The sequence below is a fragment of the Garra rufa genome, chromosome 15 (genome assembly GCF_049309525.1).
Source record: "Garra rufa chromosome 15, GarRuf1.0, whole genome shotgun sequence".
Lineage (NCBI taxonomy): Eukaryota > Metazoa > Chordata > Actinopteri > Cypriniformes > Cyprinidae > Garra > Garra rufa.
Genome location: NC_133375.1, coordinates 38,063,623 through 38,077,787, shown reverse-complemented (window position 1 = coordinate 38,077,787; position 14,165 = coordinate 38,063,623). Strand labels below are relative to the sequence as shown.

Here is a 14,165-nt window from a genome sequence, read left to right as displayed (position 1 = left end):
CTCTTCTGCTCACCAAGCCTACATTTATTTGATCTAAAGTACAGCAAAAACAGTAAATTTTGAAATATTTTTACTATTTAAAAGAACTGTTTTCTAATTGATATATTTTTAAAAAATGTATTCCTGTGATTTCAAAGCTGAATTTTTAGCATTATTACTCTAGTCACATGATCCTTCAGAAATCATTCTAATATTCTCATTTGCTGCTCAGAAAACATTTATTATTATTATTATTATGTTGAAAACAGCTGAGAAGGATTTTTTGTGGTTTCTTTGATGAATATAAAGTTGAGAAGAACAGCATTTATCATAATTATTATAAATAGAAATCTTTTGTAACATAAATGTCTGTATCATCACTTTTTACAATTTAAAGCATCCTTGCTAAATAAAAGTATTAATTTCTATAAAAAAAAATTTCCAAAAATAAAATTATGTGACTCAGGGCTCAGGGTATCGTGTATGTTACAAAATATTTTTATTTGAGATAAATGCTGGTCTTTGGATCATTCTATTCATCAAAGAATCCTGAAAAAAATGTACTCAATTGTTTTAAATAGTGATAATAATAAATGTTTCTTAAACAGCAAATCAGCATAGTTGAATGATTTCTGAAGGATCGTGTGACACTAAAGTAATGATGTTAAAAATGTAGCTTTGATCACAGGAATAAATTACATTTTAAAATATAATCACATAGAAAAAAGCTATTTTAAATAGTAAAAATATTTCTAAATTTTACTGTTTTTGCTGTACTTCAAAAACAGCATCAAATAAATGCAGACTTAGTGAACAGAAGAGACTTTAAAAAACATTATAAAACTTTTGACTGGTAATTTAAAAATAAAAGCCATTTTAAAATATTAATGAATACTACAATACTAAATAAACAATCCTAAAACAACACAGGTTTTAACCTCATTAAAACCATTTTTCCCATGAAACTTTGACCTTTCACCCCTGAGAACTGTTCTGGTATTCCATTAATTCCTTAACAGAGGATTCCATTGTCCAAAGGGCATTTTGACATTTTAAGCCACTCAGTTGCTTTGTTAAATTCCTGTTCTGATAAATCAGTTGACATTTCCATGTGTGGCTGAATCCTACATCTCAATTAAAAGATATAAAAAAAAGAAAAACACATATATATTGCATAAAGCATATTTTTAGAACCATTGCAATGTATCACAATTCCCCTTTGTGACAGGTTTGCGTGTCTACTTTATACCTCCCATCTCACTTTATAACTTATTGATTGCTCACACTAAAAATAGACTATAAGCTTAAAGTTAGCAGACAAATCCGGCATTGTATTCTACAACACTGCTGTTTTTGCTGAGTGTCAAGTTACAGCTTGGTTTTATGTGTGTGACCTCCACCTAAGACTAAAGTTTGTGTACATACTGTATTTATTTACACCGTATATATATACAATGTGAAAGTAAAACTTAAGCATTGAAGGTAGTCACCTCTGCTCTTTTCAGCATGCAAAATGAATCACTTGTTTTGACGTTCAATAACCACACCCACCAGTTGAGAATAGGCTGAGCTCTGGGCGGAGCCAACGGAGTTCTCCCCATCTGAGTGGCCAAAAGCGCCTGGGGGCGTGGCTTCACGGACAACACACAAGTGTAGCGCTCACAGCGCGGCGGTTTGATTGACAGATCAGAGTGATTGTAATTCAACGAAGGATCCTGTGAAGATTCTCAGCGCAATGTCAAGTCCAAAAAAAGTTTGCATCGTCGGCTCTGGAAACTGGTAAAATTTATGTTTATGTTTAAGCTGTAGGGATTTAGGCTCATATGACTGCATAAGACTAACGTTAGACTATTAGTTTAAACAATAAACAACCCGTTCAATATATCATGCTATTAAGAAGTTAAGTTTAAGGTTATGACATTTGAAAGGGCATAACAACAGATGTATTTATATGGATGATACTGATATATAACACAATGTAGTTTAGTTTTTGTTACACAATATGATATCCTCTACAGAAGGTCTGTTTAACAGCTGTGAATGTGCTTTTGGACCGACTTGAATACTATTTATCACTGTTTAGACGAGGCATTTGTAACATTACTGCAACGCAAAACAAGAAGGACACATGTCCCAGTCAGTCACGCTGCTTAGGTTCAGTATTTATGCTCCATAAGTTTCAACTAACCGACATACAGCCACATCTTGTCCATTTCTAATGTTTGAAATGTACTGACCACTGCAGAAATGTGTGTTATGTCCAACAAAGCATGTTGTCTATGACTTTTACATATACATTTACTGAAGTAAACATGATTGTTGTGGATAATTTTAAGGGTTGAATCTTTGAAATGGGCTACTGTTCCTTTAAAACCACCTATTTATGGTCATACTAAACAAGATTCTAAAAGTAGTAGTTATAATAATAATAATAATAATAATATATATATATATATATATATATATATATATATAATATATATATATAACAACAATAGAAGTTTATGTTTATACATCCACTGGATTTTTTACAAACTCTCTAAATGCATATACAGTGGAAAAGTTTCTAGTTTGATCTAAATTCAGTGTTTACACGTTATACTAACCGAAAATAGTTCAGTTTCCCTGCAAAATGAATATTTCTTGGTATTTTGCACTAGAGTGATCTTTGTTTGGCATCAAATTGACCTAAACCAGATCTGACGCTAGTTAACCCCCACTTTACTAGAGGTAGACTGACCGTCTGATCTTGCACAACAGGTTTTGATCACTATTATCACTGTCCCTTGGAATGCAAATGTCCCTTTTGGGGGGTTGTGATGAGAGTAAAGTCCTTCGTTAGCTACTTTTCACCCAACAGTGTTCACTCAGTAGTGTAATATTGCATGCAACCTTTCACATAATTAACTTTCTTTCTCTTGTGTCCGCAGGGGTTCTGCGATTGCTAAGATAGTTGGCACAAATGCAAGGAATAATTCAAAGTTTGACTCCACGGTTAACATGTGGGTGTTTGAAGAGACGGTGAACGGGCGAAAACTCACAGAGATCATAAACACAGACCACGAGAACGTCAAGTATTTGCCTGGACACAAGCTTCCGGAGAATGTTGTAAGAAATGTCGTATTTTAATAATGTAATTTATTATATATAAATATAAAACTATATTTGTAGCAATAGCCAACAATACATGGGTGAAAATGATCTATTTTTCAGATTTTTAAATAGTTGTACCTCCGCCAAATATTGTCATATCCTAACAAACCATACATCGACCCCTTATTAGATTAGATTAGATTAGATTCAACTTTATTGTCATTACACATGTACAAGTACAAGGCAACGAAATGCAGTTTAGGTCTAACCAGGAGTGCAATAAGCAGCAAGTGCAGGATATAGGTATAATTTATAAGTTATAAGTGCACTTATAGGAGATATGTACAGGGAGAAGCTATGGAAAATATTTACAAATGAAAGTACTGTGGGCATAATATACAGGTGCTATTAACAATTACAATGTACAAATAGAGGAACATAATATACAGGTTGCTATTAGCTATAATCAGGAATTGCAGATAGGTATGAACATAAGTTACAGGTAGCCGTTTGTGGTACAGGTTCACATATTTTAATAAATTAAAGTGTAAATTGTAACTTCATATTTGAATGTAGCAGAAGCATATATATATATATATGTGTGTATATAGTATATGCATATATACTGTATACACACATGCATATAACATTATTATATATAAATGATTATATATTATTTTAACATAATACCTATCTATAAAAATAATAAATAAATGTTGTAAGAAACTAATGTTAAAATTTTAATCATTTGAAACCAATTTGGATTTTATTTTTGCATTTTTTAATATAATACATTTATATTTTGTATTATAAAAAATATATTTACTTACATATGCAGTTTATTATATAAATTAAAATTTTGAATAATATAATAATGATATTTCTAATATAATAATAACATTAATAAAGTCATATTGTAATATATGATTATGTATTAGAAAAACAAAAATAGTCAAATAGTAACATATAAAAGCAATTTGTTTTCTTTGCCGTGTATATATACATATATATATATATACTTATTAAAATATATAAGATAATACAAACACACACACACACACACACACATACATAATGATATTTTATATTTTTCTAATATAATATAAATATAAAATGTATAATAAAATAGTATATTATAATATATTATATTATAAAAATAAACATATATATATATATGCAGTAAAATTGTATTTATATTATATATAATATAAATACAATTTATATAATTGTATTTATATATAATATAATATTAATATAAAAGATATATATTTGTGTGTGTGTGTGTGTGTGTGTGTGTGTGTGTGTGTGTGTGTGTGTGTGTGTGTGTTTGTATATATATATATATATATATATATAATATTTATATTATATATAATATAATATTAATATAATAAATTATTAAATAAAATCATATATATTGATATTGTATATGTCAACTTATATTGTATGTGTGTGTATATATATATATATATATATATAAAATTCTTAAAAGATATAATAAAATAACACAAACACACATATATCATAATATATCATCTTATTATAATATAATATAAATATAATAAATTAAAAAATATATAATATATTGTAATATATTGTATTATAAAGACAAAAAAGTCACTTTTTTATAATTAAATAACACACACATATTCATATATATTCAGCAACAAACAGACAGTTCAGGTTTTGCCTGAGAAACTGTCATAACAGCAAATAATTGCTACAGAGGAAGTTAACACACAATACAGAAGTCTGTAGGAAACCATCCATTTGCGCTCAAGCCACTAATAAGAAGCTGACGAAGCTGCATGTGGTTTCTCCATCATTATGACCTGCAGTCCAAATGGCTCAGACTCAGCCAAATGCTTCAGCCTAACTAGGTTCACTAGAGGACTGGGCTGGAGGCCTAAAAACCATTGGCAGATGCAACAGAGACACGGTACAGTAACCAAAAGGATTTGTTTGCAAACAAGGTGGTTTTGGCTTGATGTGGAGCCAAACTCTTCCAAAAATTTAAATAAATCAGCAAATATGTCAGTCTCATAAAACAGAGCACTGTAGGTGTATCCAACCATATAGTGAATATATTGAGCGCATGTATATTTCTCCAGGTTTCATCATTCAGTATCAAACAGATTCTTCTCTCTATTCCCCTCTTGTTCTCTCTCCCTCACAGGTGGCAGTGCCAGATCTGCTCGATGCTGCCAAGAGCACTGATATTCTTCTCTTTGTGATTCCACATCAGTTCATCGGTCGTGTTTGTGACACCTTGAAGGGCAAAATCAAACCGGACGCGCTGGGAATGTCACTCATCAAGGTCGAGTATGCTTATAAACATACAGTGGCATATGAAAGTTTGGGAACCCCTTGCAGAATCTGTGAAAATGTGAATCATTTTAACAAAATAAGAGAGATCATACAAAATGCATGTTATTTTTTATTTAGTAAGATATTTCACATAAAAGATGTTTACATATAGTCCACAAGACAAAAAAATGCTGAAATTATTAAAATAATCCCATTTAAATGTTTGGGAACCCTTGGTTCCTAATACTGTGTGGTTACCCCGATGATCTACGACTATTTTTTGTTTTGTGATGGTTGTTCATGAGTCCCTTGTTTGCTCTGAACAGTTAAATTGAGCGCTTCAGAAAAATCCTCCGGGTTTTTCAGCATCTTTTGCGTATTTGAACCCTTTCCAGCAATGACTGTATGATTTTGAGATCCAACTTTTCACACTGAGGACAACTGAGGGACTCAAACACAAATATTTAAAAAGGTTCAAACATTCACTGATGCTCCAGAAGGAAACACGATGCATTAAGAGCCGGGGGTGAAAACTTTTGAACAGGATGAAGATGTCCAAATTTGTCTTATTTTATTGAAATATCATATTTTCCCATGTAGTACTGCCCTTCGGAAGCAACAGAAAATACTTGCATGTTTTCTGGAAGACAAATTAAGTACAATTTACCTTAATCTTCAAATTCCAAAAGTTTTCACCCCAGGCTCTTAAAGGGGTCATCGGATGCCCATTTTCCACAAGTTGATATGATTCTTTAGGGTCTTTTTTACCTTGTCAAAATCAGCCCTTTTTAAAGCGAGATATTTTGTTGCATGTTCCTTTAAATGCTAATGAGCTCTGCTTGCCCTGACCCTCTCTGTCGTGGGATGACGAGCCGTAATGTTTACTTTAGCAATTATTACATAGTCAATCATTTAGCCGTGTTTAGCTGCGAAACTTGCTAACTAGCACATTATTAAGAAAGGCAATTTGCAAAGATGCATAAAAAACCCTTATACTCACTTCTGCTGTGGGTAAAGCTGCATCACGAAGGATTTGCACGAACATACATGCATATGTAGATCGGGATCGCTGCTTTCCTTTCAAAATGAAATTAACGTTAATCCTCCGTGTCTTCAGTGGCTCAGATGTCAGGAGTAAATAACAACTGCTATGTTCATTATAACATCCAATAACAGAACACCTCAATCGCTCAATCAGAGACATTCTCGTCTTCCCCTGCACCTGAGTCGACACAGTAGCGATCGGAGTTGGACTGTTTCAGCTCGGTGAGGGTGGGTCTAAGGTAAGGCGCTAATGTCAATCAACTATTGTGGGAGTGACCTCAAGAAGCTGAGAATGACCTGATTTTAAAAATGGGATATTACTTTTAAAGATTAAAAAAATACCACTGGGTGGATTTTTATCATTGTAGGGTGGTTGTGTTGTTCAAACAACATGGAAAAGTGAGTTTTGCATACGATGACTACTTTAATGCATTTTGTTTCCTTCTGGAGCACCAGTGAATGTTTGAACCTTTTTAATAGTTGTGTTTGAGTCCTTCAATTGTTCTCGGTGTGAAAAGATGGATCTCAAAATCATACAGTCACTGCTGGAAAGGGTTAAAATATGCAAAAAATGCTAAAAAACCTGGAGGATTTTTCTGAAGAACAGTGCTCAGTTTAACTGTACAAACAAGAACAAACAAGGCACTCATGAACAATCATCACAAAACAAAAAAACAGTCTTAGATCATCCAGTTAACCGCACACAGTATTAAGAACCAAGAGTTCCCAAACTTTCGATGGAGGTTATTATATTCATTTCTGCGATTTTTTTTTTCTCTTTTAGACCATATGTAAACATCTTTTATGTAAAATATCTTACTCAGGTCAGTACTTAAAAAAACAAAAAAGCATGCATTTTGTATGATCTCTCTTATTTTGTTAGAATTATTCACATCTTCAGAGATTCTGCAAGGGGTTCCCAAACTTTAGCATGCCACTGTATGCACTGTGTGCTATTTTCTCTCTTACTCATCAGTCTTTTGTAGGGGAAATGAGGAAAGTTGCTTTCTGAGATCACAAGACTGTCACATTTGACACAGATAGCAAACGATGACTCTGCATGTGGTTGCTTTAGGGGGTGGATGAAGGCCCGGACGGACTGAAGCTGATCTCGGAGGTTATTCATGAGAAGCTGGGCATCAAGATGAGCGTGCTGATGGGAGCAAATATCGCCAATGAGGTGGCGGATGAGAAATTCTGCGAAACCACCATTGGTGAGGCCGATGAATAGCCATGTGAATTTATCAGATGAGTCAGTTTTTGTATTTTGGGTGGTTATATGCATTTGTGTGTTTTGTGTTTGTAAGGCTGCAGGGATCAAGCTCAGGGGGCCTTGCTTAAGGAACTCATGCAGACGCTTCACTTCCGGGTCACAGTGGTACAGGAAGCTGATGTGGTTGAGATCTGTGGTGCTCTAAAGGTTTGCTTGTTCACACTTCTTTATTTCACCCCTCACCCTTCACTTACTGTACAAAATTAGATGTGTGATAGTTAGTTGAATCCATTTTTAGATTGACATTCCATGCAGTGATACTTAAATTAACTCAAGATGTTGTTTTATCAACTGCAGTGATAATACTGGTCTGTTTTGATATGGCAAGTTAGTGTTACCGGTTTTACAGTCTGTTAGCTTTCTCTTTTGCTGGAAATACAGTAGGTTTGTGTTTGAAGCGTGATGTATAAACACAAAACAAACCATTAGGTCTATATACTTTGACAAGAATTTAAACAGGTGCACCGTTAAATTAGCATTAGTGTTCTTCTTAATAACTGAAAGTATGAAAAATATATTTTAATTTAATTTTGAATATTAATTTAGATATATTTTAGTTTATAGAAGTCTCTTTCTGCTTACCAAGCCTGCATTTATTTGATCCAAACTACAGCAAAGACAGTAAAAAATTGAAATATTTTTACTATTTAAAAAAAGTGTTTTTATTTAAATATATTTTAAAATGTAATTTATTCCTGTGATCAAAGCTAAATTTCTGGCATCATTACTCCAGTCTGCAGTGTCACATGATCCTTCAGAAATCTGCTGTTCAAGAAACATTTTATTGTTATTATCAATATTTAAAACAGTTGAGTACATTTTTTTCAGGATGCTTCGATGAATAGATCCAAAGATCAGTATAAAGCTTTTGTAACATTATACACTATACCGTTCAAATGTTCGGAGTCAGTATCATTTTTTGGGGAAAGAAATTATAGAAATTAGTATGCTTTCAAATTGATCAAAAGTGATGAAAAAGACATTTGTGATGTTACAAAAGATTTCTATTTCATGTAAATGTTGTTCCTTTGAACTTTCTATTCATCAAAGAAACCTGAAAAATGTCTACTTTCTACATAATGATTATACATGTATTTATTTATTAATAATACATTAATTTATGCATTTAAGGTAGACATTTTTATCAGTTCATGCATTCCCTAGAAATCAAACCGATGACTTTGGTGTCATGCTTGGTTTGCCATGTTTGGTTCCAGATTGTTCATTCACTTATTAATTCTGTTATCATTTACTGACCTTAATGTTAGCTGACTACAACCAAACAAGCTTCATAGTGCACTGAAAAAAACACAAACATGTTTGTTGTAATGTATCAGACATTTAGACTCTCTCTGTCTTCCTACAGAACATAGTCGCAGTAGGAGCAGGTTTCTGCGACGGGTTGGGTTTTGGTGACAATACGAAGGCTGCGGTGATCAGACTGGGTCTCATGGAGATGATCAGCTTTGCTCGGTTGTTCTGCACCGCCGGCTCGGTCTCTCCTGCAACTTTCTTGGAAAGCTGTGGTGTCGCTGATCTCATTACCACATGCTATGGTGGACGAAATCGTAAAGTCTCAGAGGCTTTCGCCAAGACTGGCAAGGTGAGATGCCAAATCTTAAAGACAGTTCACCTAAAAATTAAAAATCTTTATTTGGATGAGGATATGTGCTACATATGACTCATGCACTGTATTTCAAGTCTTTTAGTCATAGCTGTGTGAAAAAGTACTTTTATAGTGGAAATCTTCCCTACTGCAGTTGTCAAATATTATTCATACTTACACACTCTTAAAAATAAAGGATAAGAACCATTTTTTGTTTCCCAAATAAACCTTTCAGTGAGAAGTTCTTGAAAGAACCATTTTGAAGAACATTTTAAAAATCTAAAGAACCTTTTTCCACTATAAAGAACCTTTATTTTTAAGAGTGTGTATATTTAACAGTCCAGGATAATTCTAATTAACGATAACCATTAAAAAATGGGTTTCTTGATATAAGGTTAATATGAAATATTTTTAAAAAACAACATTTTAATTTAGTTCAACTTGATATAATAAAATACCAATGTAAAACCGAAATAAAATGACTAAAAAATACCCCTACTAAAAAGGACAAAAATGCACAACAGAATTATTAAAATTATAACAGAATATGACTAAAATGAACAGATTCTGTTCATTCTATAATGAAATTCTGTCATGATTTACTGACCCTAATGACAGCTCAATGTAACCAAACAAACTTTATAGTGCATAAAATAAAAACAAAATTATAATTATTAAATTATATTTTAGCCAGTTTGCAAGACATTTTAATTTAGTTAAACCTGATGTACTAAAATACCAAAGTTTAACTGAAATAAAAATGTATTAAAAAAAATACTGAAAATGACATAAATGCACAACAAAATTACTAAAACTACTAAAAATAGAATATTAGATAAAGAATTATTAAGAATATTAATAAAATGACTGTTAAAGATTGAAATTCTGTCATCTGACTGTAACCAAACCAACTTTAGTCCATAAAACAAATATGTTAAAATATATATTTTAGCTAGTTGCCAAGACAATATTTTAAATTAGTTAAACTTGATACACTAAAATACCAACGTAAAACTGAAATAAAAAATAAAAAGCTCAAAAATGCACAACAACATTACTTAAACTTTAACTAAAATTATTACAAATAAATCATTTACCAACTAAACTTCAAAGTGCAATGATAATAAAATGTTTTTAAAACATTATATTTTAGCCAGTTGCCAAGACAACATTTTAGTTTAGTTAAACTTAATGTACTAAAATACCAAAAATGAAACAATTATGAAATAAACAATTAAAATTGCACAAAATTACTAAAACTTTAACTAAAATTGTTACAAATATTTCAGAATATTAATAAAATGAACTGATTATTCATTCAGTAATTAAATTCTGCCACCATTTACTGATCCTAATGTCAGCAGTCTTTAACCAAACTTCATAATGCACACAATTAAATAATATTTTAGCTAGTTGCCAAGGCAATATTTTAATTTAGCTAAACTTGATATACTAAAATACCAAAATTTAACTGAAATAAAAATTCATTTTAAAATACAAAAAAAATTACAAAAATGCCCAATAAAATTACTAAACTACCAAAAATGAAACAATTATGAAATAAACAATTAAAAATGCACAAAATTACTAAAACTTATTAACTAAAATTATTACAAATATTTCAGAATATGAATAAAATGAACAGACTGTTCGTTCAATAATGAAATTCTTTCATCATTTACTGACCCTGATGTCAGCTGACTGTAACCAAACTAACTTCAGTGCATAAAATACAAATATATATATATATATTTTAGCTAGTTGCTAAATAACAATAAAAAAAACTACAAAAATGCACAACAAAATTACTAAAACGTCAACTAAAATTACTACAAATATTTCAGAATATAAATAAAAACATAAAAACTATAATAGCGCCTAACTTATATTAAAATAACACTGTCATTATCAGACTATGACACAATTTGACTTTTTTTTAACTTTGGGGGAAAATCTGCAGAATGGAATTAAATCTAATAAAATGAGTCAAAGAGAGTTAAGATTACTCCATGCAGAAGCATATTCAAATTAGCCTGGTCAAAAATAAATAAATAAATAAACCAAATGCATTGTGTATCGCCAAGTTGCTTTAAATAAATGAGACCAGCAATGAGAAAGGCGTGCAAACTTTTTTATCTTCCCCTCCCCAAAAATGTATTTAAATTCCATTTTCAATTAAGCATGATTTATTGCCAGGACAAAAAGGGTACATCTGCATTGCCAAAACATGTATAGCTAGTGCATAATGAGAATGGTGCAAAAAAAGGTCAAATAACATGCATAATAAGAAACAAAACAACAGTAGAGCAAATAAAGTAAACCATTTAATTTTCATTTAATTCTCTGTGTTACAGTCTCTTGAAGAGCTTGAAAAGGAAATGTTAAATGGTCAGAAACTACAGGGTCCCGCCACGGCCGCCGAAGTTCACGCCATACTTAAAAACAAAGGTGTTCTGAACAAGTAAGACGAGCTTTCATTTCAGATTCAAACCTCTTGTGCATTAATACAAGCACTTCAATACATCAAAACCTTCTCCGTTCCCACAGGTTTCCTCTTTTTAATGCCGTGTACGAGATCTGTTATGCGAATCGGCCTGTTACTGAGTTCATCCACTGCCTGCAGAATCATCCAGAACATCAGTGAAAGAAGAACAAAGCTGCAATACTGAGTATGTGTGAGTGATTGTGTGCGGTATGTATGTGAGCCCTGCTGAATGGAATAGCACTGCTTTTTAACTCATCAGCAAGACTTCCTAAATCAACCAACTTCGTCAAACTGAAGCAGCTTGCAAATCTATGGTGATCAGTGTTGGGGGTAATGCATTACAAGTAACGCAAGTTACGTAATAATATTACTAATAAGTAACTAGTAAAGTAGCGCATTACTTTTCAATTGAAAAGAAAATATCTGAGTTACTTTTTCAAATAAGTAACGCCAGTTACTTTTTCCCCCATTTATTGATTAAAAGCTCTCCATGTTGAGAGAAATTGTGAGTAAGATGTTTTTTTAGTTCTAGAATAAATGTGAACATGCATTAATTCATCTCACTCACTAAAAAAAAAACAGATACAGTATTCCTCAAAATGAATAAACAGTGAAATTCAACGCAAACCTGCAATAATTAAATGTTAAATAATACAAATATCCTTTATGTATTTAATCCCATTTTATTAACCGATGCCTTTGCTGACTATCGATGATCCAATTCATCCATACTAATAAGCAAAAATTACTCAAGATAATCTAACATTTGTTTTTCTTTTTTTTATTGCCAAAGAGTTGACATTTTTTCTTCTGCGGTCTACTGTACAGACGTGAATTTACATTTCACTAAACCTGAGGCTTTTGGTGTAAAAAAAGGCTTTTACATTTGCCAAAAATAGAACTTTTATATTAAAAACAAACAAGCAAGCCCTGCCCCAGATTTAAAAAGTAACGCAAAAGTACTTTCTACGCATTACTACTACGCATTACTTTCCATAAAAAGTAACTAAGTAATGTAATTAGTTACTTTTTTAGGTAGTAACTCAATATTGTAATGCATTACTTTTAAAAGTAACTTTCCCCAACACTGATGGTGATCTAAGTTGGTCTGTTCAACAGGGTACAAGTGTGCGTTACAATAAAAGTGACCAAAGTCACACAAGGACGCTCTCTCTCTCAGGTTTTGTTATAGCTGCTGCTCATTTTTAATGAATCCGTCCTGCAGCGGTGTACTTTCAGCCACTTTATTCTGTTAAAAACCCTCAAATGTCAGACTGAGCACTCCTCTTTAAGTGCCACTACAGCTCAGAGTGAAACGGTTCTCAGAATCACACTGAAATGAATGTTCTCAATATGTAATGTGAAATAAATCAGTGTATCTGTGAGCTCTAGCTGTCTAGTTCTTTTAGACAGTCGTTTTTTTGAATAAATAGCATTTTGAGGAATGTACAGTATGGGTAAGAACCTAAAGGGGTCATCGGATGCCCATTTTCCACAAGCTGATATGATTCTTTAGGGTCTTAATGAGAAGTCTATAACATACTTTGGTTAAAATCTCTTAAAGGATAACTGTTGCCAAAATGCGACCTGGGCTGTTTTTTTTTGTTACTGTAAACGAGACAAACTTATATCTAAAAGCATAATTACGACAAACGAGCCGTTTTTGAGATTGACCGTGATTTCTTTTTGTGGTCAGTGGCCGGTGAATGGTAGAACTAGGGGCATAGTTTTGAGCGCATTAAAATCGATATTTTTACAACACTAAGAAGGCTCGACACACCATAAAACTTTGCTCGAAGTATCGCCTGGGTCTCTACACATGAACTCCAGCATTGAGAACATTGTTTGTGTACACAGAGTTTACTAAAAAGAACGTTTTTGAACAACTCACTTTCACTGTTTGAGTCTCCGCTCGCGGCCGTCTTGCCAGTCAAGAGGTATCGATCTCCGAATGTGAGATTCTTATATATTAATGTTTCTTTTTACAACTAGAAGGTTAATATTGTTTTTCACTTGTGACAAAACAACGAATTAGCCGTGCATTTATATGGAAATATGCTTTACTCTCCTCAGTATTATGTCGCATTCGGAGATCGATACCTCTTGACTGGCAAGACGGCCGCGAGGGGAGACTCAAACAGTGAAAGTGAGTTGTTCAAAAACTTTCTTTTTAGTTAACTCTGTGTACACAAACAATGTTCTCAGTGCTCGAGTTCATGTGTAGAGACCCAGGCGATACTTCGAGCAAAGTTTCATGGTGTGTCGAGCCTTCTTAGTGTTGTAAAAATATCGATTTTAATGTGCTCAAAACTATGCCCCTAGTTCTACCATTCACCGGCCACTGACCACAAAAAGAAATCACGGTCTACCGTTCTACC

General features: G+C 32.4%; 1 protein-coding gene across 1 annotated transcript; it reads left to right on the top strand.

Annotated features, from left to right (window-relative positions):
• The first annotated feature begins 1,680 nt into the window (after window positions 1–1,680).
• Window positions 1,681–13,388, top strand: gpd1a (glycerol-3-phosphate dehydrogenase 1a). The gene is made up of 8 exons (XM_073818996.1): window positions 1,681–1,758; window positions 2,910–3,087; window positions 5,249–5,389; window positions 7,499–7,637; window positions 7,731–7,843; window positions 9,063–9,299; window positions 11,657–11,763; window positions 11,850–13,388. Exons 1-8 carry the CDS (start codon window positions 1,715–1,717, stop codon window positions 11,944–11,946), a joined length of 1,056 nt encoding a protein of 351 aa, XP_073675097.1. The 5' UTR covers window positions 1,681–1,714; the 3' UTR covers window positions 11,947–13,388.
• The last annotated feature ends 777 nt before the right edge of the window (window positions 13,389–14,165 follow it).

Excerpts from the sequence above, each read along its gene's own strand:
- gpd1a (XM_073818996.1), top strand. The coding sequence starts at position 1,715 with ATGTCAAGTCCAAAAAAAGTTTGCATCGTCGGCTCTGGAAACTG. Across the intron at positions 1,759-2,909 it reads ATCGTCGGCTCTGGAAACTG|GGGTTCTGCGATTGCTAAGA; the intron begins GTAAAATTTATG and ends TTGTGTCCGCAG. Across the intron at positions 3,088-5,248 it reads ACAAGCTTCCGGAGAATGTT|GTGGCAGTGCCAGATCTGCT; the intron begins GTAAGAAATGTC and ends TCTCCCTCACAG.